This window comes from Ochlerotatus camptorhynchus, unplaced genomic scaffold (genome assembly GCF_037179485.1).
Source record: "Ochlerotatus camptorhynchus isolate MF236.1 unplaced genomic scaffold, CSIRO-AGI_Acam_v1.1 ptg000374l, whole genome shotgun sequence".
Classification (NCBI taxonomy): Eukaryota; Metazoa; Arthropoda; class Insecta; order Diptera; family Culicidae; genus Ochlerotatus; species Ochlerotatus camptorhynchus.
Window position 1 is genome coordinate 2512427 of NW_027040862.1, and position 23762 is coordinate 2536188.

Genomic DNA, 23762 nt, shown 5'->3' on the forward strand with positions numbered 1-23762 from the left:
AGAATGTCAAAATTCAAATTCATGCAGGTAGTTGGTCTATCTGTTAAGGTTGTCTTCATTATCAGCTATCCAGCTTCCATGCTCGGTAATGGCGACCTGTTTGTATGAATAAATGTATCCTTCACTGTGCTTTTTGACACTATCTGGAGGTTCGGATTTTGACCCTTCCCTTTCCCTCTCCCAGGAACAGAAAAAAATGGAACAACATACGCCCATACGCGGATACATCGACAGTGAGCATGCATAAGGGCCTATACGCGATGATCGATTCTCTTCGTTGATTTTCTCTTTTGTTAATAACTCGCTAGATTTAACGTTTCTCGGTGCGTTTGCTGTTGCTTTTGATAGCCAATACAACCTGTTACTACTCTGCATTGAACAAATTCTAGAAAATTGTTTCGCTTAGCTGTAGCAATGCAAAGAGAAAATCGATGAAGAGAATTGATCATCGCGTATTCGCCCTTATGCATGCTCACTGTCGACATTTATTCATACAAACAGGCCGCCATTACCGACCATGGAAAGCTGTATAGGTTGAGTGTAGAAGAAATCAAGCTGAACATTGCATTAGGTCCTGTGTGTGTGTGTGTGTGTCATCCTCTATCCCTCACCCAGCCGGGGGCGTTGGACAAGTAGAACTGCGAATAATTTGATCAAATCTCATGCTCCGTAATGGTGCCCTTTATGTTGTGAAGACTAGTACTTCAAAAAGGGTTACTTTTGAGGCAAGACAGGGTGTCCTCAACAAGTTAAGGAAACAGGATGCACTAGATGTCCACAACAGGTACAGCAAAACATCACATAGACGCCCTTATTCACACTAACTACTCAGGGGGTAGAAGGTCAAGAAGAACCACCGCCGCCAACTAAAGCATGAACCGGGTACCTGGGGCTCCCACGATATACCCGCGGCAATGGTCAGCAGACGATGCCCTGTGCGTATTTAGTATGTAATATGTTTTATTTGGATACACAAAATGTTTGAAGCCATGCGTCATCTAAACCATAATTTGCATCACCACAAATACACTTTTCAACAATTTTCAACTGGAACGTACTCACCAAATCACTACACCCGGGAGCGCATTCCCGATGCTTCCACGCATATTTTTCTCTAGTCATCCCTAAACAATTCCTCCTCCAGCAACTCCAACCACGCAACAACCAAATCGACAGTGAGCATGCATAAGGGCCTATACGCGATGATCGATTCTCTTCGTCGATTTTCTCTTTTGTTAATAACTCGCTAGATTTAACGTTTCTCGGTGCGTTTGCTGTTGCTATTGATAGCCAATACAACCTGTTACTACTCTGCATTGAACAAATTCTAGAAAATTGTTTCGCTTAGCTGTAGCAATGCAAAGAGAAATCGAAGAGAATCGATCATCGCGTATGCATCGTATGCTCACTGTCGAAATATCACTTTTCTTCGCTTTTCTTTTTCAAGTCACTCCGTGCACAAAAGCAATGCACATCGCAAAACCCTAACAATAGATCAGCGCCGTTCTCATCACCTCGTAAATAAACTGAAATTCCTAAGCAGTGCTGTAAAAGTTCACCAAAACTCACTATGTCTCGCGAACTTTTCCCTTGGTGAACTTCGTGAAATATCGCGATCTTTTCCAACGCTTGGCTTAAGTAACATCGATCGATTCTCTTCGTCGACTTTCCCTTTCATTAATAACTTGAGCACCTAACCGTTTCTTGTGTGTTTGTCATATTATATGTTAGATAGAAGGTTCTTTTATCGATCTGTGTGCTGAAAATACCTGGGAATGTCGTTACCTGGCCGTGGGGATACAAAGAGAAAATCGACGAAGAGAATCTGTCAATACTACTGAGGACCTACTGCAATGTTCAGCTTGAAATGATTTTTGTCCAACACATGAATTTTTGCAATGTGATAAACAAATAATATATATGTGTCGGACACATAGATATTATGTGTACACATAAAATTGATTTGACTCATAAATGTCATGTGCACTTCTGAGTGGATTCTGTTTATGTGTGAATACATGAAAATCAGGTGGAATTTTACATGGAAATTCGCCAATAAAAATGTGTCGAATTTTATGAGTGTAGCATAGCTTCGAGAGGTACATATTTATCTGTGTGTCAAACATACGGTTGTAAAAATATCCCGGTAATCGGTAAAAAGTGATCAACTTCCCTCCATGTTACGGTACCAACCAACACGAAACAGGTCGTGAGCAGTTCGCTTTGTAACGAGAAAAAAAAACAGAATACAAAGGGCCGCAATACGATGGGTGCCCCGGTGGCGGGGGTGGTCAGCCGGAAATTTATTACAATCATTATTGAACCATAAATTGCCCGCTTGCTCCGGATATGGTTTGTGTAGGTCGCGTAGCTTTTTTCCACGATCCCGGCGGAGCGCGCACGTTGAGCTGGCACGCCTAAATTTATACTTTGTGCGCGCTCTACCAGGAACTGCAGCACAGCAACCCTTTATGAACTGGAACCAACACACACGTACGTACAGCGCTGCCATTTATACAGATTTATCTGTATTATACAGATTTTTTAATCTTAATACAGACCCGATACAGAATACAGATTTATCACAGATTTTTAAATTACAATACAGATTTATACAGATTTTTATAAAACGCTTGAGAAAAAAAAAATTCAAAATTTATAAAAACAAAATAACTTTTTTGATTGTATGGGGATTTACAGTATTAATTGAATATTTCCAATAGAGCTTTTTGACGTTTAATCGGCGCACACTACTGTACCATTTAAATCGAATTAGTGCGAGCAAAAGAGAAACAGATTAGTGGGAAAACAAACCGTCCATTCATCCAAGTGTGCCAGATAGAGAAAGGCTATTAAACGTCAAAAAGGTCTATATAAGCCAGGGGGGACGACACTTCAGGATTATCCCATTTTTACCCAAATCACTCCTAAAATTTTTAACGTGCACATAATTTCAATCCATCCTATCTATTCTTTCTATTCCCAACTTATCCCTTCTGCATGCACACAAATCATCAAGCAAGCCATGCAGTTTTAAGGTCGATCGTGAAGCACTGTCAGTTTTCAACGATCTTCATAATAAACATGGTGTTAAAAAAATTGATATGCGTTGAGTCGTTCAAGGTGGCGATTGTCCTGACGAAGCTGGTGGAAATGAATTAGGGAATGAATAATACGAAGGTAACCACCACGTACATATATCTATGCTGAAGGCCAAGGATGAAGTGATTTCTCGGTTAGATTCCCGGGGGAGCTTAAATTAAAATAGATGACGGACCACTCGTCTATAAGGGGCTGTTCATAAACTACGTAGACAGTTTAGAGGGGGGGGGGTTGACAATTATCCACGGCCCATACAAATTTTAAAATTTTTGTATGGACAATTGTCTACGCAGGGGGAGGGGGGGTCAAGAATCCCAAAAAAACTGTCTACGTAGTTTATGAACAGCCCCTAATTGGTCGTGGGCGCAAATACATCAAGCGCGTCATAGAGAAGACAAAAAAAAAATGACAAATGAGAACATCTGAAATAAGCAGCAATAAAAATCGTTGAATTGTTTATTTTTTAATCTGAATTTGAAAGAATTAATAAAACACATTCGGTTCAGTTCAATGGCAATGAAAAGAATCATAAAATTGAAACTGTACCCTAAATTTTCAAACGATGAATGTGAAAATTCACAGATTTTGAATGGTGCCAGTATTGCACGAATCCGACGATATATCTCGCTCTCTCATTTGTGGAGAGTCGATCGAATTTTATAGGGCAGGTGTGGGATGAGCAGGATGACCGGTGAACCGGGAAATCGGGAAAAAGCCGGGAATTTCAATGACAAATCGGAGAAAAAATAACTTCATCTACTTTTCAGAAAAAAAGATTTTGGGGCTTTGAAAAGTTTTAAGATTCTTGGACCAGACCAGACTTTTTTGGAATTTTGAGTAGATTTTAGAATGACTGTCAGGGACAACAAGTCATTTCAGATGATATTAAATTTAGTTTTAGAAAGCGCTCTAAGAGATTTTAGACTTTCACTCCAAGTCACTTTTGTGAGTTCAAATTCAGGGTAGAATTTTTAAGTTAATCTGTGGAGAATTGCAAATCGGTTGTGAAGATCACAGTATCTTGACCGGACCGAGGTTTCTAGCCTCGGTAACGGCTACACGAATCCGCGATGCTGCTATTCCTGCAGCTGCTGCCGCTTCTGCTGGCTTTCACAAAATTCGTTTGCTTGTTTAGAATTAAACGTTTTTGTAGTTTCATCGTGGAATAGTCAGGGCTATTCTGCGCGGCGTGTGAGGTGAAGTGACAGTGAAGTGATGATGAAGTGACAATTGTCACCTCGGGTGAGGTGACTCTCCATTTGATTTGCACGGAGAGTCACCTCACCCGAGGTGACAATTGTCACTTCACAAGTGAGAGCGAGTCACCTCACCTCACACGCCGCGCAGAATAGGCCTGAGTTACATTCTATCAGTAGAAGGCTATCTATAGGCTATAGTCCAGCTGGCACCATCCAAACATTATTTTTCACTGAGCATTGACTAAAATGGCTACTTCGATGTTTTTCTTTCGTACTGTTTCATTTCAGTTGCACGCATCCCCATGACAATTTAAAGCACCCTCGCATCCAATGCAATCCCATTAGGAATCCCATATATATTTTTTCATCCTTACTCAATTTTCGTCAAACTCAAAAAACTCTCTTCAATTACATTATTTTTACAGGCAAGCATGATAAAATAGAATTCATCTGAATGAGTGTCGTTCCCCCTGATATAAGCATGTATGTTAAATACAAGAAAAGTGCCCGAGCACATTAAAATGGTACAAATACAAGTACTCGTAAACATTTTACTTGCATTTAAAATGTATTTCGTAAGGATTTGCGGATTTTCTGATATTCTCCATACTGCAAAAATGATTTTACCAGCACTGGCGGGGCGACATCTCTCGACTTTTCGGTATAACTACCACACAAATGATGTAATTAATTGTATTCATCTATAATAAAAATATCAAATAGTAATGAACTCGTGCACTTTTTTGCATTTAAAACTGCTTATCAGGAAGATAATGAATAGAAACTAAAATCTCCATACATTTTCAAACGGCTTCATATCACTCTTACACAGCAAAAAAAGTTGTTGAATATTACATCGAAACTGCTGCAACCAAGTCAATCCATCGGTTGTGTAATATCACATTGTACGATGTACATCGATTTTGCGAACAAAATGACATCGATTGATGTAATATTGTATCTGATTTTTGCTATTACATCATTATTTCATACTTCAGCTTGAATTACGTTGATCGATATTACATTTTTTTTTGCTGTGTATAAATAAGTACGGACGATATCACAAATGGTGCAATTATATCCCGTATGGTTAGTACGATAGCCCGAATAGGTGGTTAAGCACTTTTTATGGTTATTTTGTATGCACTGTATTTGTAAAACTACAAAACATGATTAATTAAGAAAATCGTCAATACAGAAAATACAGATTTTTTAATAGAGTGGATACAGATTTTTTATAAAACCACCTGGCAGCTCTGCGTACGTACCTGCCGTCCGTGAACGGGTAGGGTAGTAATTAATTAAATATTAATCCTGATAAATTGTCTAATGAAAAAGTTTCCCGACGGAAAGTTTACCCCTAATGTTGTCCGTTGTTGCTGTTGTTGACAGTTTCGTAGTCGGCGTCAACAACCGACGACGACGGCAGACAGGCAGAGCTAATTTCAAGTCCTCCCGGATGTCAACGAACGGAAGCTGTGACTGAAGACTTTTGCCAATTAGTCGTCGCCTTCGGCGTCGTTATGGACAACTAAGACGATGACGACGACTGCTGACGATGTGCCAAAGGCAATAATCGTTCATCAATACGGCTGGAACTATGGCAAACATCAGTTTCCAGCGTGGGAGTCCGGGTGATGGGCTATAAAAAGCCAGGAGCCACCGCCGTGCCCCGTGCGGTGGTACGATTTATGGGAGGTGATTAATTTTCGGCTGCCACAGGAGGACCAACGCAAACTTTTGTCCGGCGAAAATTGGTTACTTCGTACTTCCGAGCGATAGTAAAAGGCTTTAATGACGAGTATATTTAGAACTGGCTTCCGGACAAATTGGCCACCTGGGAACGGGGATAATTTACTGCCGGAACAGCAGACTATCCAACTTCCAGACGACGAGCTGGCTATGGAGACGCGTGGTCAGCTTTGCCAAGTGAACGAGTCGATGATGGAGCACAGCTTTAAAATTCAAGCCGTGTGGCTCTTGACAGCGTTATCCGAGGTAAATCCATCGCCCATTTCCTGACAGGTGAGCTCTGCGAAAATATCCACATTCCGTTGAAACAAAACTCGGTATAAATTATGAAACTTTGTGCCGGCCGTCGTCGTCGTCATCGTCGTCGTGGTCCATTGTGTGATACGGGGAGTTTGTAACTTTTCCTCTGCGGCTCCGCTTCCACGCACGGCCAATGAGATGAATCCAAATTTGAGTGCAGTTTACTCATAAATCGCAAAAAGTGCAGAAACTCAGCGATGAGTAAATTTGTCTCATGTTTTTCCGGGAAAAAAATCCCGATTATGAGAAAAGTAAAGATGGGACTCTCTCAGTCTTTTGGTACTACTTCTGTGCTGGGTAAAATTTTCGTCAAATTGAGGCAAATTTACTCATCGTTGAGTTCCTACACTTTTGGCGATTGTGAGTATACTGAACTTTGGGTTGATCTCATTGGCCGTGTGGCAGGAGGGATATCGCATTTCTAGTTCGTTTCACATGTTGCCGTTGCCGGTGGTTGTACCTCCGCGTCCGCGCTGACAGTTATTCGATTTTATGACGTGGCGGCGTGTGGAATCGGAGAAATTATTTGACGGGCAGTAGTACCGGTCTGACTGAGTTCTGGGAAATCCCAGATCCACCATTGTTGAGTTCCTGGAAGGAGATGGACGGGATTAATGAGGGTGATGGTGAGTTTGCAAAAAGTGCAATTCTATCCGTTGACTGACAATTTGAAATGGCGCTCAACGGAAAGTTTTCCGGTTGTGATGTGATATTGAAGAGTGTAGTTTGACCATTAAGGATTATCTGGGTAGTTCAGCATCGATAATAAGCTACCGGGAAATGTTTCGAGACGGCAGCGAAGTGGACCTGATATTGATAAACGGTACAGGTATGTTAGGATCGAGGGGGGCGACACATCTAAATCTCAATTTTAGATGCTCAAAAAATCTCACACTAGCGGATCAATCTTCGAAAAATCTTCTTGCATTTCTCGCATCTACTTGCATCGCGCATCATCTTTTTGCAGGAAATCTTCAAAATCGTGATAAATCTTCTTTCTATCTACTCCGCGTACGCGCAGCTAGCCACTGCAAAACACAATATTTCCTGTATCGTAGATAGAGTCGCCCCCCTCGGTTAGGATGTCATGTTCAATTTTGTTGACTTTACAAGTGGTGGAGAACAACAGAATCAGGGGTATTCCGAGACGTTCAACAGAGAACTGCACAATCCGTTGGCGAGCTGGTGGCAACTGATTGTCACTTCAAGCTGGATCAAGCGATGCACAACACATGCTTCATCGGGTAATGCTTCTGGAACTTGGGATAAATCAGTCGAAATTACCGGTTTCAAAAAGCGGTTCCAACTCGGATAAAAATCAAATTAGCTATTAGAGGAAACCCTAGATTTATCCTATGGTCCCTTTGTTAAACGCCTCTGTATGTCATTGGTATCAATCACGGCATGGCTGCTTGCTAAACTGCGAATGAAACGACCACAGCTCCCATTTATCATAGGCACTATTTACAATCGTTCTTTGTACCCCACCCATAGAAAAAGGGAGCAAAACTTTATCGGTTAAGAAAGGGGACATTTTCTTTTTGGAGATCTTGATTAGCCGATGGGAAACCGAGCACTTGGTCAGACTCAAGCGAAATTGGCAATTCTAATCGAATTTATCGATTTCAGTTTTCAGCACCCAAATTGTAAAATTTACATCACCCGTCATTGTACCAAATCGTATGGCAAAAACGGTTCATTGCAATTTCAGCACGTCATCTCGCTTCCTTCAATTTCCGGTCGACCTCTCAGGCGTCCTCCGTGCAACGTTGGAAAATGGAACGGGACCGACCGACCGACCGACCGTGTCAGTAGTCACCAGATGGCACAACGGAGTGCCGGAGAGCGAATTGACAGCTGCTGTCCTTTTCGAGATGCATCCTCCGTGGCGCTGACCTGAATTTCAGCGCCAACAAAGTTTGGTTTAATTCATTTGTATGTACTGTACACATTACCAGTTAGTATATGCACCGGGAGTGCATTATCTGCGGCCGTGTCCCCCGATTTAGCAGGTGGACTGCACCGCACGGACAAAGTTCACAATTAAGCATTAATTAGCTATGCAGCGGTCTTCGCTGTCGCTGCTTGCCGATGCAACTTGATTGTATTCCAACGCAGGACATGTGCTCCTACATATTGCCAACACTGTGTCGGAACTGTGTATTCGGCTTGAATTGCTCTAAATAGATTGTGGTCCAGTGCTGGCTGCAACATCATCATCCTCATCATCGTTATCCTATTAGAGGTCGGACGGAACAGAATGTGACTGACAACAACTGACTGCGACTATGACGACGCACATTCGCTTTAATAATAGGCTTCACTTAAAATAGATAGACGGTAAACTTCGTGGAAGGACACAACTTTCGTCCACAGATCCTAGTTTGCAATGATTGTTTCGTTGCAGGTAATATTCCAGTAGTGGCTTGTGTGGAAAATCGCTGACCTAAACGAATATTGAACTGAAAATCAAACACAAAGTGAAGCCCTTTTTCCATGCGAAGGGAGAGTTGACCTTCTCAGAAGAAAAGTTTGATTATCTACCAACCTGGTAAAAGTAAATCCGGACGCATCTTTCCAGACTCAGATCCGGCTCTCGGGAAAAGCGTCATTCACAATGATGGTTATCAGCATAGACGAGCCCGCATAACCGCGAACCATAACTTGACATTACCAAAAATAATTAAAAATTGTTAATAATCCCTGCTAAACTTTAACTGAAATTGTTATGGAACTTTACATGAACGTTTGTGTGATAAAGTTTTAACCTTATGTATTATAGTTTTTTTGAAGTGGACCTTACAAATAATAGGTTGTTAAGAACCATTACCATTCTAAATAGTTGTTTTGACGTAGGATTACGTCTTTCGGCAACATATTGGGGGTGCAATTTCAAAAAACCGAAATCGATCGCATTACGATAGGTGGTCAGGTTTTGACCACATATAACTCTGTCAATAGTGAATGGATTTTAATTCTAAACATACCAATCGATTGAAAATGTTTCTACGAATCTGCTCAAATGAACACTTTATCAATTTTCAATAGGTCACTATTGAAAATTACACAAATGTCCAACTGTTGCAATGGTGATCAAAATTATCACCGATTGCCTGCAAAAAGCGCTTTCCCTAACACAGATTTCAAAATAGAGTTCCATTCGGTTTCGCCGAACGGTGCTTATGCAATTACCGTGTGTTGTGGTGTCTGGTTGGTCGTCATCAGCAGCAGCAGCAGTGCTTTTGGGCGTGGAGTTGAACATTGTTCTCCAGTACACAACGAAAGGCTGTCCGGAAGCAGAAAGCTGCAGCCCACATGAGCATCCATTCACCAAAGAAGGAGGAAGAAGCCGCAGTCGCTGTGGGCCATCTATGCCAAGCGCGTCACCCTCGTTCCAGCCTCATCCGTGTTGAACACCTTAATAGCTCAGCACTACTCAACCATCACGACAAAAGGATTCTTTTCAGGACCACCATAAATCTGTTAAAGAGTATTTTCTGGACATTTGTCAAGGTCATCAAGTTGTTTACAAAAGTTGATAGGCCCGTTTCAATTGTTACGCGAGTATTATTCATGTGTTCATTTTTAATAAACAGGGTTCCGCTGTTGTGTCAATGTTTGTTCAGTAGATGAACAAAAGTTCACCCGTGCACTAGTCTATAGGGTTTTTGGTTCAAATCAGAGACGATGTTAAATGGACGAGTGCACCGATGAATTTGAGTTCACTCACTCAAAAGTGACACAAGCTGTGGGCAATGTTTACGAATCATGAACACTAAATGTTCATGAATTAGGTTTTGCACCGTCGGGGCTAACCTCAATCGGATGAACTTTTTTGACAGTTCAGTGGTACTGTTTACATGGACTTAGTCGTTTTTTTTCAGGGTAGATTGATTGCAGTGAGATGTGAAGTGAAGTGTTACTTGCATGTTTGTTTTAATAATAATATAAAAACTGAAGTGATTCGATAATGTTATTTATTCAATATCAAAAATAAAGAAGAAAGGTCAACATGGAATCAAGTTCTGTTACTGTAGTAGTTACCTAGAAGCTCCGGCAAAATAATATTTTGGAAATAAACTTGCGCTTTCTTACAGGAATCTTCCCATAGCTTTGTATTTTTTTCAACACAGATGCACAGCTGATCCACTTCACTCCAGACATAAAAATATCCAAAACGAGCATTGGACGCATATATTTGTGACTGAACCTGCAGATAATATTCATGGTCTGTTCGGATTTTGAAGCTATCACCATCGCTGACAAGATATTCCAAATCATTGAACGATTGCTGCTTGTTCGATAGCCGGAAAGGACATTTGATCTCAATGCATGCTTTTCCGCAACAATCACATTCCACCAAATAATCTGGAGTGGCAGCCATGTATGGTTTGCTCTGGTGAATGAAGATACCACAATCCTCAAAACAAACGTTGCGGTGATGCTGAAATTCTTTCTCAATGCTTTTCTTGGCTCTAGTTTCGTTTATTCGGCCGTATCTAGTCGCTTCAGATTCCGAGCTTACCATGTATGGATGGCAAATCTTTTTCAGCAAGGACATCTTAGCTGGTACCGTAACAGGTGATGCATGGACGCACTGGCGCATCACAGAAGCCGTTATTCGACCAATCCTCACCCAACGCCATAAATCACTGCGGTTTTGCAGTCGTGTGAGACGTTCGACTTCTGCGACTTCTTCATGAGTGACGGTTAATTGAACGCGCTCGATAACCTGTCTTATTTTCTCAATTTTTTCAAGCTCCAGTTCAGGGCGGAACTGGTTTGCCAAAACAAGGTTTTTGTTGAGAATAATTTTGTCGGGCATAAAGTTTTTTCTGCAGTCAACGCAGGTCCTGTCGGAATTGCAGAATTTCTTAACGATGACTGGTTCTTCCACCTCACTTTCCAATGAAGAAACAAAATCCAAAAATTGATTCCTATTGGTTTGTATATTGAAGTCATCGTTCCTCGTTATCTTGAACCCATAATCTATGTCGACCACTGCATGGTTCAAGTCTTCTTTAATTCTTTTAGCTGGTCTGGCCCAATATGACGGCAACTCAGTTACTGTCAACTTAAATAAGCAATGTTTATTAATGGCATTAACACTAGCATTAACAACTATACCTTAGTAATATTTAATTTGATTTATAAAATACCTTACACGTAGATGTCATGAAGTGCAAATTTGCTAGTGCAAACAGCAATGCGCTTACGTGAGAACAGGTCTCGCTTACACCTGCTACGCATGTGCAATGGGCGGACAGAATAGATCCATTTGGTTGAATGATAATCCACGATATAAGAAGTGGTTCATTCATTCGCATTGAATGATAAATCTGAAGATGTAAAGATTTTAAAAATAACAGTCAATAAAATGAACTTATTGCATTAAACAGGAAAATCAAGTACATACTTTACCCCGAACAATATGTAAATCGTTGACAACTCCGCCATAAACACTGTGGATAAATCCAGCCTCGAATTTTTTGAAAGCTTCAATGCTTCGTGTGTTCCTGACGTACATTTTTCCAGGGACCGTATGATTCAATAAATAACTTACAACATGTCCAACAGTTACCGTGGTTGGAAAGTCTCGCTCGTTCAGTGTAGTTTCAAACGGATCTATGAAATTGATAACCTTGATTTTCTCCACGTACCTCGACTTTTCCGTTTTCGGCAATTTGTTCGCATAAGCGGACAGCCTACTTAAAAACCTTCCTCTATTCTCCATTTTCGGAACTTGAATGGGATACTCGCGCAAGCTTGTTTCCTATTCAACTTTGTGGTTAGTTTTTTTTTTTTTTCTAAGGGTATGGGAAGACCTCATTCATAATTATACAAAAATCAGTGGAAAATTCGAATGATGTTTAACCAAATGGATGATTTCAAGTCCTATTTGCATAACGAATATTTGATTAAGAAAATCTTTAATGTTTATTAAAAACTAGAAAAACATCGTATCATATTAGACACCAATGACCATGTATAAAGCTGCTGAAGGAATATCAAGGATATGTTTCAAGAAACTACTGATAGACTTTATTTTCCGATTCACACTAGAGATTAGTAATTTTTTAGACTAAAATGAAATAAATAGTTCTAGTAGGCTTCAAACAGTTTTTAGTGGGTGGCAGTGATATTGCTCCATGTCCCCCTACTATAATTCAACATTGACGTTATAGCGTCATCTTCGAAGCATAACTTTATGAATTGTACATCGAGGCTATGCAAAACGATTGTATCAACCAAAGGATGTTATCTAGAAATGATGTTGACAAAATAGCAAATTCAAAACTTCCAGGAACACCCACAGCAAACATTGTGTTTCTTAGATATGGAAAAAATTGGTTCATTTACTTTAACGATAGTGATTCAATAATTTAAGATATAGGTACAATTTATCAATAATTAAAAACAACAAACAGGCTATGCAGTAGTTTTAATGTTATGAACGATGTAGGTTATAGTTTTAAGTTGCTCAGCGGATAACGTATGCATCTAGGGTAAATGTGGAGTTGTTCCAAGGGCGATTCATAGGTTAGGTGGCCAAAATATTAAAACATGGATACCTCCGTAATCAATAATGAGGTCCTCTTTCACCCTGCTTCGGATTAGCCAAGAGTTACCAGTCAATTATGGCATATGGGAATTCTATTCACCATAGTTGGAATACCTCATAATATGAACGTATGGTCATAACTAGTACACCTACTCTATAATAATAAAACATTACTTTTTGTACATGTAACTATAATAACATAGGTTTATTTTTCTTGAGATTGTAAACGGTTTTTAATCTATTTATAACAAATGAAAGATTTGTCTTAAAGAATTAATGAATTATCGACTTATTTAAACTTACAAGAATACTTGCGACTTTAACAATCAAATCAATGATGGTTAATCCATTTTGGAATCGCGCCAATGTATTAACAGGAATGGTACTAGAAAGAATCGAATATTTTTCTCGCAGATATCCTATAACGCGTTCTACATGAATTCGGTGTGTAGTTATCTGTTTGTCCTCACTCAATTCCTGCAGCGAGAATTGCTTCTTTTTACGAAGAAAGTTTGGTATGTTCAGACTCGATTTTTTGCTTGTAACAAGATCTGCAATATCAAATCCCTTATCTGCCAAAACGACATCGTCTTCTTCAATGAGGTCAATTAGATTACTCTGCCTGAATATTTCTCTATCGGAACATCTTCCGGCGAAGCCAGCTGAAATAAATGCTATTGTGCTATCAGGATGTATGGCAATCAAGAACTTAATGGTTTCATGTTTTTTTATAATTACTGTAGTGGCCACTGGCAGCTTTTAATTTAGACGGCGTTTGGCAAAATATTTCAAAACAGTCTATTATGTATACTCTCCTAGAGCCAAATTGTATAACAAATTTGTCCGGCGTATGCTTTACCAGAATGGCTTTCGTTGTTGGCTCGATTGCCCATTTACAACACTCGTATATTAGATACAGGGTGCGATGGAAGTATTTTGAGACGGTTGTTACGCTGACATTATAATCATATGCCAAAGAAGAAAGCGGTGGATTCAGTCTCAACTTCGTCAGGGTCATAACAAACAACTGGTCTTTTGAGAGGTTACAAAACGGTTGATCAAGCGACGGTTCCAGATACGTGTATAGCTTTGACAATACTGAGAAGCTGGTAATGCCTGTGTAATAGTTACAGGTTTTATCATCTTCGACAAATTTTAACCCCCTTCTTCCTATTGCCAACTTGTTTTCCATTTCGTAACATCTGCTATGCAGTCTTATAATTTTGGAGTAGTATTTTTGAAAAGTTTCTTGCGGCCAGCAAATTCCTGAAAAAAAAACAAATTAATATTTTTGTATAATAAAATCATATCAATTAATTTAAAGATATTTGTGGGCAAATGCATGTCAGATAAAATTTTCCTCGATTGATTTCAGAATTGGTTTTATGACCATTTGTCAATCAAAAAATCGGTTAACTTAATTCGCTTTCAACCGCGATGTGTTTGCAATAGGGGATTGTTATTATGAAAAAAATAATGTCCGGGTTGTTACTTTTTTTAACGTAATTCAAAACCGGTAAGAGACACCTCTTTGAAATTTCCACCAGTGAAAAATAAAAACTTTTGATTACATGTAAGGGGTCGTCCATTAATTATGTCACACTTTTAGGGGGGAGGTGGGGTTTTGGAAACTGTGACGAGTCATACAAAAAAAATTAAGGTCCATACAAAAAATGTGACATGTTCGCTTAATAGACAAGTGGACATAGGTCTAAGATCAAACGACGGGTTGAACCTAGTCTTTGAGAGCTCATTTTAGCATGAGGATGGACCATATTTCAGAACATTGATTGGCCAAATTTGGGCGCTCAAGGACTTTGTTTAGCCTTCTGCCGATAAGAGGTTAAGGTATTGTTGAAGCCGAGGTTGAAGCTGACATTAACCCTATCAGAATTCAATTAAGGCAAAATACTTTACAAAAATTGTGAAACATTTCATGCTTCATAAACAGGAAGGAAAACTATCATATGTTGTAAAAATACAAACCTCCTGCTTGAATTGCACAATCTTTTGTTTGTTTTCCAATTGAAGGTGCCGTTGAGGATGTGTCGACACTATCATTATTTGATAGGTGATCACCTTGTGGTAAAATGATCGTCTCCTCCAATTTGTTCGAGATAACCATATCATCCTTCGAGCTTCTGGCGAACGTTGCCATCGAACATTCAGCGTTCGATTCCACCGAACTATTAGCGTTTAATTCCATCGAACTATCGGACATCGATTCCAATGAACTTTCTGCGGGTAATTCCTTCGAAATTCCGGTGGTTGATTTCTTTGAACTTCCGGCGGTGGATTCCATCGATATTTTAGCAGGTGATTCCAAAGAAACAGCGGCAGTCGATTTCATCGAACTATCGGAGTTCGATTTCAATGCATTTTCTGAAGGCGATTCCTTCGGACCTCCGGTGGTTGATTCCATTGAACTCATCGAACTTTCCGAGGACGATTCCATAGGAACACCAGTGATCGTATTGATCGAATTATCGGTGTTTGATACGATTAAACTACTGGGGTTCGATTCCATCGAAGTATCGGCGGTCGATTCCGAAAATGAGCTGGCGCTACTATCCGAATCTGTATGCGTCTGAATCTCGGGAAGTTCTTTCGTAGGCACCCAATCCACATTGTGAATGTCGCTTAGCCGAGCAGGTTTTCCTAAAAGAACAACGAATGCTATGATGTTATATGAAATTATGTCGTGTATGCTTACCGGAAATAAAGTGTCGACTACAAACATATTTCCATTAACTTTGGAAATCACTTCCTACACGTAATGCATTCAACCACCGTTTTCTCCGCTCAACGGTCAAGTTATTGGTGAATACATCTTTGTTCCGGTCCGGAAACCTGTGCAAGCCACACTTCTGCAATTTCAATGAGGAACATCCTTTCACCGCGCATTTCCTCGGAATTTTTAAAATCATTTTTTCGAAAAATATTCTAAGTGCTTGTAAACAGTACCACTGAACTGTCAAAAAGTACATCCGATGAACCCTGAGTTCATTCGTGACGTCACACTGCAGAACCTAATAAAGAATAATGAACATTTAGTGTTCATTATTAGTAAACATTGCCCCTCGCATTGCCCGCAGCTTGTGTCACTTTTTCTCGAGTGAGTGAACTCAAATCCATCGATGCAGTCGTCCATAAGAGACGCGCGAAGACTGAAACCAAAAGTTCCAATCGAATCGTCAAACGCGATGGTCCAATGCACGGAATGAACTCACGAAAAAATTTGACTTATGAGCGGTGCCGTGTTTACTAAAAATGAACACATGATGCAATGCTCGCGTAACTTTAGAAAAGGTCCTATCAACTTTTATAAACAAATTGTTAGGCCCTTTTCTCGCGAACCGAAGAACGCTCACGCAAACCAGACCACTATCGGGAAGGGGAGAATTTACCCTACCCGATGGTGTTGTTGGTTTGCATGGGCGTACTTCGGTTCGCGGGAAAAATGCCTAACAAGTTTTGTGTGCATAAGTTGATAGGCCATTTTAAAATGTTGCGCGAGTATTATTCATGTGTTCATTTTTAGTAAACACGGCACCGCTCAAACGTCAAATTTGTTCATGCAGTTCATTCCGTGCATTGGTCAATACAGACCAAAACCAGGGTAATCGCTGATGATCAACATCGCATGTATCACACCAAATTTTGAAGTTCAAGTTCCAGCAAAATGAATTACTGAAGTGAATCCAGCAAAAGCAAGTTTTGCTGTAAAACCAGTAATCGGTATTATTTTGCTGATTGTTCCAGCTAACAGAATTAAAAATGTCATAATCAAGATCGGTTCTATCGTTGGCAGCTATGAGCTATGAGTCAAGAGCAAATTTTCATTACGTCGAATGTAACAAAGGTAAACAAAGTCGAGCTATCAGTGTCAATCGATGCTCCTGCGCTCCTGCTATTACACTATATACTGTCCGAATATAGGATCACATCCCATTTTTATATTTATTTACCAGTCGAATTGCTTTTTGACGTAATCACCTTCCGATCAAAATAGTTTTCGATGTTACTTAAGTCACCCGATTTCAATGGAGATGCCGTTTGCCTTAAGTAACAGCACTGAGAAACCCGTGAAAAGTGTACTTTCGTCGTTTCGCTTTCTCATTATTAAAGTGAATACATCGAACTGTTTGTTGCTAAGATGATTTCGGTGGTCCTAAAATGATGAATGGGCTGCACGTAAGGAAACGTAATTGATAATTCTCCCGAATATCCTGGTAAATACATTTTGACTTAAGTAACAATAGGGGCCACCAAACGACGTATAATAACTTTTGACTCAAAAACCAGTATTTCTTAGCATGAAAGCTAGCGATTTGCCTTTGTATGATTAAAACCCGGCTAAATATGTTAAACGTTGCTATCACTATGAGATTATATGTGTTTAATTGGAAATAGGAATAACTTTTCGGTCATCAGAACAAAACTTTATTTTTCTCGGATCGGTGCGAATGTTACTTACGACATAATGAAAATTTTCTCTTGAGATAATTTTTCAGTCGGTTGAAAAATTAATAAGTGCGCACCATAAATTTATCACTAGACAATCAATAATGCTGCGGAAGTCATGAAGTAAGCGTAAAAGTCAAACTTTAAGCTGTTTTGTACCAAGGCTCCTTTTTATTTTTACAGTCAGGCGAAATTTCATCGGTAACCCATCAAGAGTGCATACAGCTGCATCGATTTTCGGTTTAAATTCGCGCAACCGAAATCCAGCACATAATGTGATGTGATACACGAACATATTATCATATAATAAACTGAATTCTGATAAAAATGTGATTTCTGTAAAACAAAACAAACGAAAATTACTGTTCTTCCAGCAAAATGATTGCCAATCCATTTTACTGGATAATCGGTACATTTTGCTGGTTTATCAGTTAAGTGCTGTCAAATTAGCTCTGGATCAATTTGCTGGCCGTTCAGCAAAAACATTTTGCTGGAAGGATTGCTGGATTTCCAGCTCGGCAAAATCCAGCAAAATGTTGCTGGTTTCCAGCGAATAAAAATGGGTGTGTAATAACACCGGTTGTGTTATGAACAAATTCAAAAATTGCGTTCGTTTCACTGTAGTTTCTTGTGGGAGAAAAGTAGCGGCCAGGGAAAAAATAAGGAAGAGAAACGGCCCTTCACTGTACAGTTCGAAATCGGCTAGAGCTGGATTTTATTTTACTGTGGCTGCGGATTCTGGCTTTCGCTGACCGTCGCTCCACGGGCACATGTTCATTCCGATCTTAGCAGCAGCTTGCTCCGGTGACTGTAAATTCAGAATGTCATCAGATGCGTTTCGATGCTATCTTTAAAAAGCATCTGCAGCGGTCGAACAAACTTCATCACCTTTTCGAAGGGATCCTTTGGTCGATTCAGTTTGTTCAGCCTCTGTATCATCGCTTTGGTTCGGAGATTCCACTGATTGTTGTGTTGTTCCTGCCAAACAAAACATTCAAACTGTCAAATAAACCGGGTTGCCAAACATGCCATTATTCACAAGCAAACAAAAGTCAATCCGATGACTGGCACTCTCGGTACTGCCGGTACAGCTGCTGCACACGGAGAAAAAATGTGAGTGACTACCCCATACAATATCAAGGAAAAAAATATTCGTCGCTACCCATTTCCTCGTCACTTTCAGAATTGTCGCTTACTTCTGTTCATGCATCGGTAGATGGCAGCAGTTTTGCTTGTTTTGGGTCTTATTGTTTAAATTACCGGGCAGATGATTCAAGGACCAATGTTCGTTCAGTTAACCGTTTACTACAGCAAACATCGAGAATCACATTCCTGGAAGAACAAGGACCACTTCAATCAATCGGTTACTACTACCGACACTGTGAATCACCTGCCGGGGGTAACAGAGACCAATCGTAGTTTAGTAATAGTTTAAATGACCGGGACTCACCTGCCACGAGAAACAAGAACCCTACTGTTTGCCTACTTCGATTTAACCGAATTCGGATATTCTTCCTCCAGCACCAAGAGTAAGTGACGTATGAAGGAGCCTCTATGTACAAATGCAAGAAAACGATTATCTGTACACGGTTTACTATAGTTTGGTAATAAGCAGATCAGCAGCGAAAACTAAAGAAGACTAATGATTTGGTATGCAATGGGCAGCATTTTAAGTATTCTTTTCAAATGTAATTAACCTGGTTTGCTCAATTTTGCCCAACTTCGAGCTATTGACCTTGGAAATAGTGCTAATTTTGGGACAAAACCTTGAATATCTTAAAAAATATTGAAGAAAGGGACTTGCTTCCCCAGACAAAATGGCGTATTTTTATAAAACAAATATTTATGTAGAACATACTAATGTCAAAAATTACTTCCTGAAAAGTTACTTGCAAAAAATTGATTTTCTGAAGGCTCTTACCAGAAAAATATATATCTATGTAAACATAAGAGATAGAGGGTTGACGTATTCAGCAAAAATGTTTGTTTTAATATTGTCTAAAACTTTGCTCAAGACACCATTTTGTTATACCCGTTCACATTACAGCCTATATCACGTAATATAGGCTGTCTTGCAATGAGCACTCATACATAGGATTTCCAGTGAAAACTAGATGTATGAGTGCTCATTGCAAGACAGCGTATATCACGTGATATACGCTGTAATGTGAACGGGGTATTATCTCGACAAAAAAAAAGTAAAGTTTTCATCTCCCTGCTAGGTGAACTAATCATGAAATGGCTGAGCTCAAAAGAAGGGGCTTTTTAAGTGCACAAACTTCTCCGAAGACATTATTTGGCTTAAATGGACCGTTTTCGCATAAACTTAAAACGCACGTTTTGGCACTTTTAGACCACTGTGCAGCGTTCGGCTGAAAGTCTCCTTAATAAAGATAACTAACTAATTATGCAGCTTAGCTCCTAATACCTGCTAACCTGCAAGATACACCCCCTTAAAGATAGTGTTAAAAAAGCATAAATACATATGTTAATCCTTTAAACGAAGATAAAGATTTGCTTCACGCAGCAAAATATGTGCATTTTTAGAGCATTTACAACTTTGTAGAACATTAAAAAAAAATGTAAAATTCAAACAAAAAAGTTATGGTAAAAAATACGGTTTTTAAGGGGATACTACCGTTTGAACTCCAATTTTCACCCTATAACTTAGTCCACTTGAAAAATTAAAAATTGTCGTGTTGCACAAAGTTTCTTAAAATGACTTCATCTACAATGTTTCTATAGATGTTCATCAATTTTAACAAAACATAAAAACAGTTATTTTTTATCTTAGTGTATATCCCGCTTAGTAAAAAATTTGCTCCACTCTAATAAAGTTGTCAAAGAATGAAGAAACATTCTACAAAACATCCAAATGCTACACTCAATAGTTTCGTCGCAAATGGCCATGTCCCACTTTGTTTGATTTCGTCCCACTGCGAGTCGGTAGAAATACGAGATCATATCTCCAGAATACTTTGGAGGGTAAAAAAATATCTTAATGATACCAATCTATGATGTGCATGTTGTAAAGGGGTTCTCATGACCTTCTGGACACATACAAATGCTCAGTACACTGATCAACACTTTCATTGAGGCTGTTGAACTTCAAGATCTTTTCTCCAGAATAGTTTGGAGATTTAAAAATCTCATTGATACCAATTCATGATGTGCATGTTGCCAAGATGCTTTTTTGAGCTTCATGGATTTATAAAGATGTTCAGGACATTGTTTAAGACTTCATTCAGCCTGTAGATTTTGAAGATCTTAGCTCCAGAATGTTTCGGAGGGCATTAAATATCTTATTGTTATCATGAAGCTTTACAAAGCTCGAATGATATTTTGAATAAGTCGAGATTCTGCGTATTTAACCACATTTAAAGACTCAAGATCTTAACTCCAGGAACCTTAGAAAAACTTAAAAGACCTCATGAACTTATACAAAACTTGTTAAATAATGCGGAACAAGCAAGAAAACATATTTGGCCACCTCCATGAAGATTCCCCATAGTGCACTGTAAGTCTTCTACCCACTAAATGATTACGTAACCATGCCCAGCGTCGGATTACCAGTTACAACAGTAACGATAAACCGAGTAATTTGTTGAAACGGTTGAAACCTGTTGCAGCAAAATAAACAGCCAAGGAATAAATCCTTCCGATTTGTTACAATGTGTTCACCCCGGACCTGCTCTTTCCCGGCATGCCCAGCCAACGAAGGACAAAAACCGCTACCCCTTTAATCCATGTTAGTATTTCAATTCCACAGCATTTTTTTTTTTTGCACCAACTACAACTCACAATTGTCCTTAGTGTAGCCACCACCACCCACCCACCCAGCTACATCGTCGGGTTTGTCCGGTGTACAGATTCTTTATTTACCCGTATCAGCAGTAAATTATTTTTAAATAAAACCCACGTTGAACAAGGATTAAAATAAACACGAGAGAGCCATGCATGGTCTGATCTACTGACTACTGTACATATATGTCCGTCTCTTTCTTGCCCCTTCTCAGCTCCTGTAGCATCACTGTAGTGGCTGCTAGTGCTAAGCTTTTACACTTTTCCACCTTTTCTCCATACATCGTTGCCCTGTGTGGGTACCCCGAATAAAAATGTCAGTGCTGGATTTCGTCATGTAGGGGAAATGGATGTAATGTCGGCCCAAATGTCCCTAATTTGGCCCCATTTCAGCAATTGACTAAATTTTCAATAGCGACCAAAATATCCGTAAGTATCGTCTAAATGACGCGTTCATCTAGATAAAATTGATAAATTGCGGATTTCTAGCGATAGGCCCAATCTTAGATCCATAGGCCAACATTAGAACCAGTTCCCCTATAGATTGAATTTGAAATTTGTAAGTATTGCAAATGAATGACAATGTATAAAGAGCACTGACTCGCCATCTAGCTCCAATCGAGATTTTGATAGCCAAGATTCCAACCGCAAGTGAGAGCTTTGCTTAGCGTTTCTCTCTGTATTTGTCCCTCGTATCCAGCTTTACATGCTCGGTAATGGCGACCTGTTTGTTTGAATAAATGTATCCTTCACTGTGCTTTTTGACACTATCTGGAGGTTTGGATTTTGACCCCTCCCTTTCCCTCTCCCAGGAACAGAAGAAAATGTAACAACATACGCCCTCCAGTTAGTGTTAAAAAGCACAGTGAAGGATACATTTATTCATACAAACAGGCCGCCATTACCGAGCATGGAAAGCTGGAGAGAGACCGAGCCGAACCTCACGAACACTACACTATAACATAATTTTATACACAATAACGCAGACTGTCGTGGAATGCGTAGAAAATGTTTTTGTTTTGATTGTCAAATTTCTAGACCAACAATTGAAATAGGCGGATAAACCAAACGTAAACAATGGCTTTAAACACAAAATGCTCGAGAATCAAAACACTCCCACACAAACTAACAATGCCATTTGATAAAGGAAGTTTGCTCTATCAGATGATGATGTTAGATTTCTTGGATGTGCTTTGATTCTCGAGGAATTTGCGTTTAAAGTCATTGGTTGAAAATAATAAACAAATCAATTTTACACGGCGACACTAGCAAGTTGGTAATAGTGACAACTTGCGGTGAGATGTCAATTCTGGTAGGGTTGCCGATTTTCGTGAATCTTCGATTTCCCAAGCAACATGCAAGTTCTATATCAGTTTGTATAGCCTTTACAAAACTGGATTTGGTTGTAAAGAAGTTTACTCAACATAATGGCATGAATGGGTTGGTTGAAATCGAGCTTTCAACATTAAATTGACACCACCGACAAACCGAAATGAATGATCATACAAAGTATCATCAAATTTCTGATCAAAGCACAAAACTGACATCTGCCGTCGTGTTCGCGAAAAATGTGTATCCTAGCCACGAACACACATACTAAATGTATAAGTTGGTTCGTGTCTAATCTATTCCGGGCAAATTATTTTTATCTAGATAACAAATTTCTATGGTTTTGACAGAAGGGATCGCTGCACATTTGAATCCGCCGTTATGGATTCTCGATCAAGAGTTAAGTTTTAGTTTCATGTCGGTTTGTCGGTGTTGACACTGAATTTTGCATGTCGACATTTATGTATAACATAGGAAATGCAAAATCATAATAATATAAACTTTAATTCGGGTTGGCATACGATGCTCGTACCCTACAAAACGGCGATATTTCATTTTCCTAGTTCGTCGTCCGAATTCCGACCACTACCACCACCACCAGCGCAGTCGGTAGCAAGGTGAATCTTCTGTGCTCGCTGCTTGCTGTGCGACTTGCATGCAAATGGGAAATAGTTTTTCACTGTCGTCACACGGGTAGAAGTCATTCATTTGTACACTATTTTGCCATTTCCGCTCCTCTGTCCGACTCTCCTCATCCGTTGTGTCGTTTCCATTTCGAGAAAGTCACTCGAGAGTTAAGAGAGTGGAAAAAAAGACACAAGCATGCTATGATGGGAATAAAAGTTCACAGACAAACCCAGGCAGTGCACGGTGGCTACCAGGGTTGCCAATTTTTGAATCTGTAATTTTTCTGAAAAAAATCTGTAAATCTGTATTTTGAAACAAAAAATCTGTCTTTAAAGTCGGTATCAAACGATGAGCAAATTTCATGCTGTCGGAATTTTTTTGTGAATTACGTTTGTATGGGCCAATTTAGGGGCACTTAGGCCAACATTCCATCCATTTCCCCTATTTGCTATGCTTTTGCAAAGTTGGTTTATTCAAACACCTCTCCCAGGCTAAATGTCCGCACCTTGGACTTAACGCTATCCATCAAATCCTGTGCAACACTTGCGCCATCTTTCTTACACACTTTCATCCACTCTTTCTTCAAATCCTTGTCGTTTCAATTTCCCTGTTTTCTGGAGCTTACC

The 23762-nt window shown here is 39.5% G+C and overlaps 2 protein-coding genes across 2 annotated transcripts in view; one reads left to right on the forward strand and one right to left on the reverse strand.

Annotated features, from left to right (window-relative positions):
* Positions 1-23762, forward strand: part of Kul (Kuzbanian-like) — a 692619-nt gene that overhangs the window by 642845 nt on the left and 26012 nt on the right. The gene's annotated exons all lie outside the window — the stretch shown is intronic.
* On the reverse strand, positions 10372-12087 carry LOC135710255 (uncharacterized). Its single transcript, XM_065232774.1, has 3 exons — positions 11770-12087; positions 11513-11692; positions 10372-11427 (listed from the first exon to the last, which is right to left on the reverse strand). Exons 1-3 carry the CDS (start codon positions 12085-12087, stop codon positions 10372-10374), a joined length of 1554 nt encoding a protein of 517 aa, XP_065088846.1.

What these genes read in the sequence shown, in the direction of transcription:
- LOC135710255 (XM_065232774.1), bottom strand. Translation starts at nt 12,087, where the DNA reads ATGGAGAATAGAGGAAGGTTTTTAAGTAGGCTGTCCGCTTATGCGAAC. An exon ending in TACATATTGTTCGGGGTAAA is followed by an intron (nt 11,693 to 11,769) that starts GTATGTACTTGA and finishes TTACATCTTCAG; the next exon opens with ATTTATCATTCAATGCGAAT. An exon ending in TCATGACATCTACGTGTAAG is followed by an intron (nt 11,428 to 11,512) that starts GTATTTTATAAA and finishes TGCTTATTTAAG; the next exon opens with TTGACAGTAACTGAGTTGCC.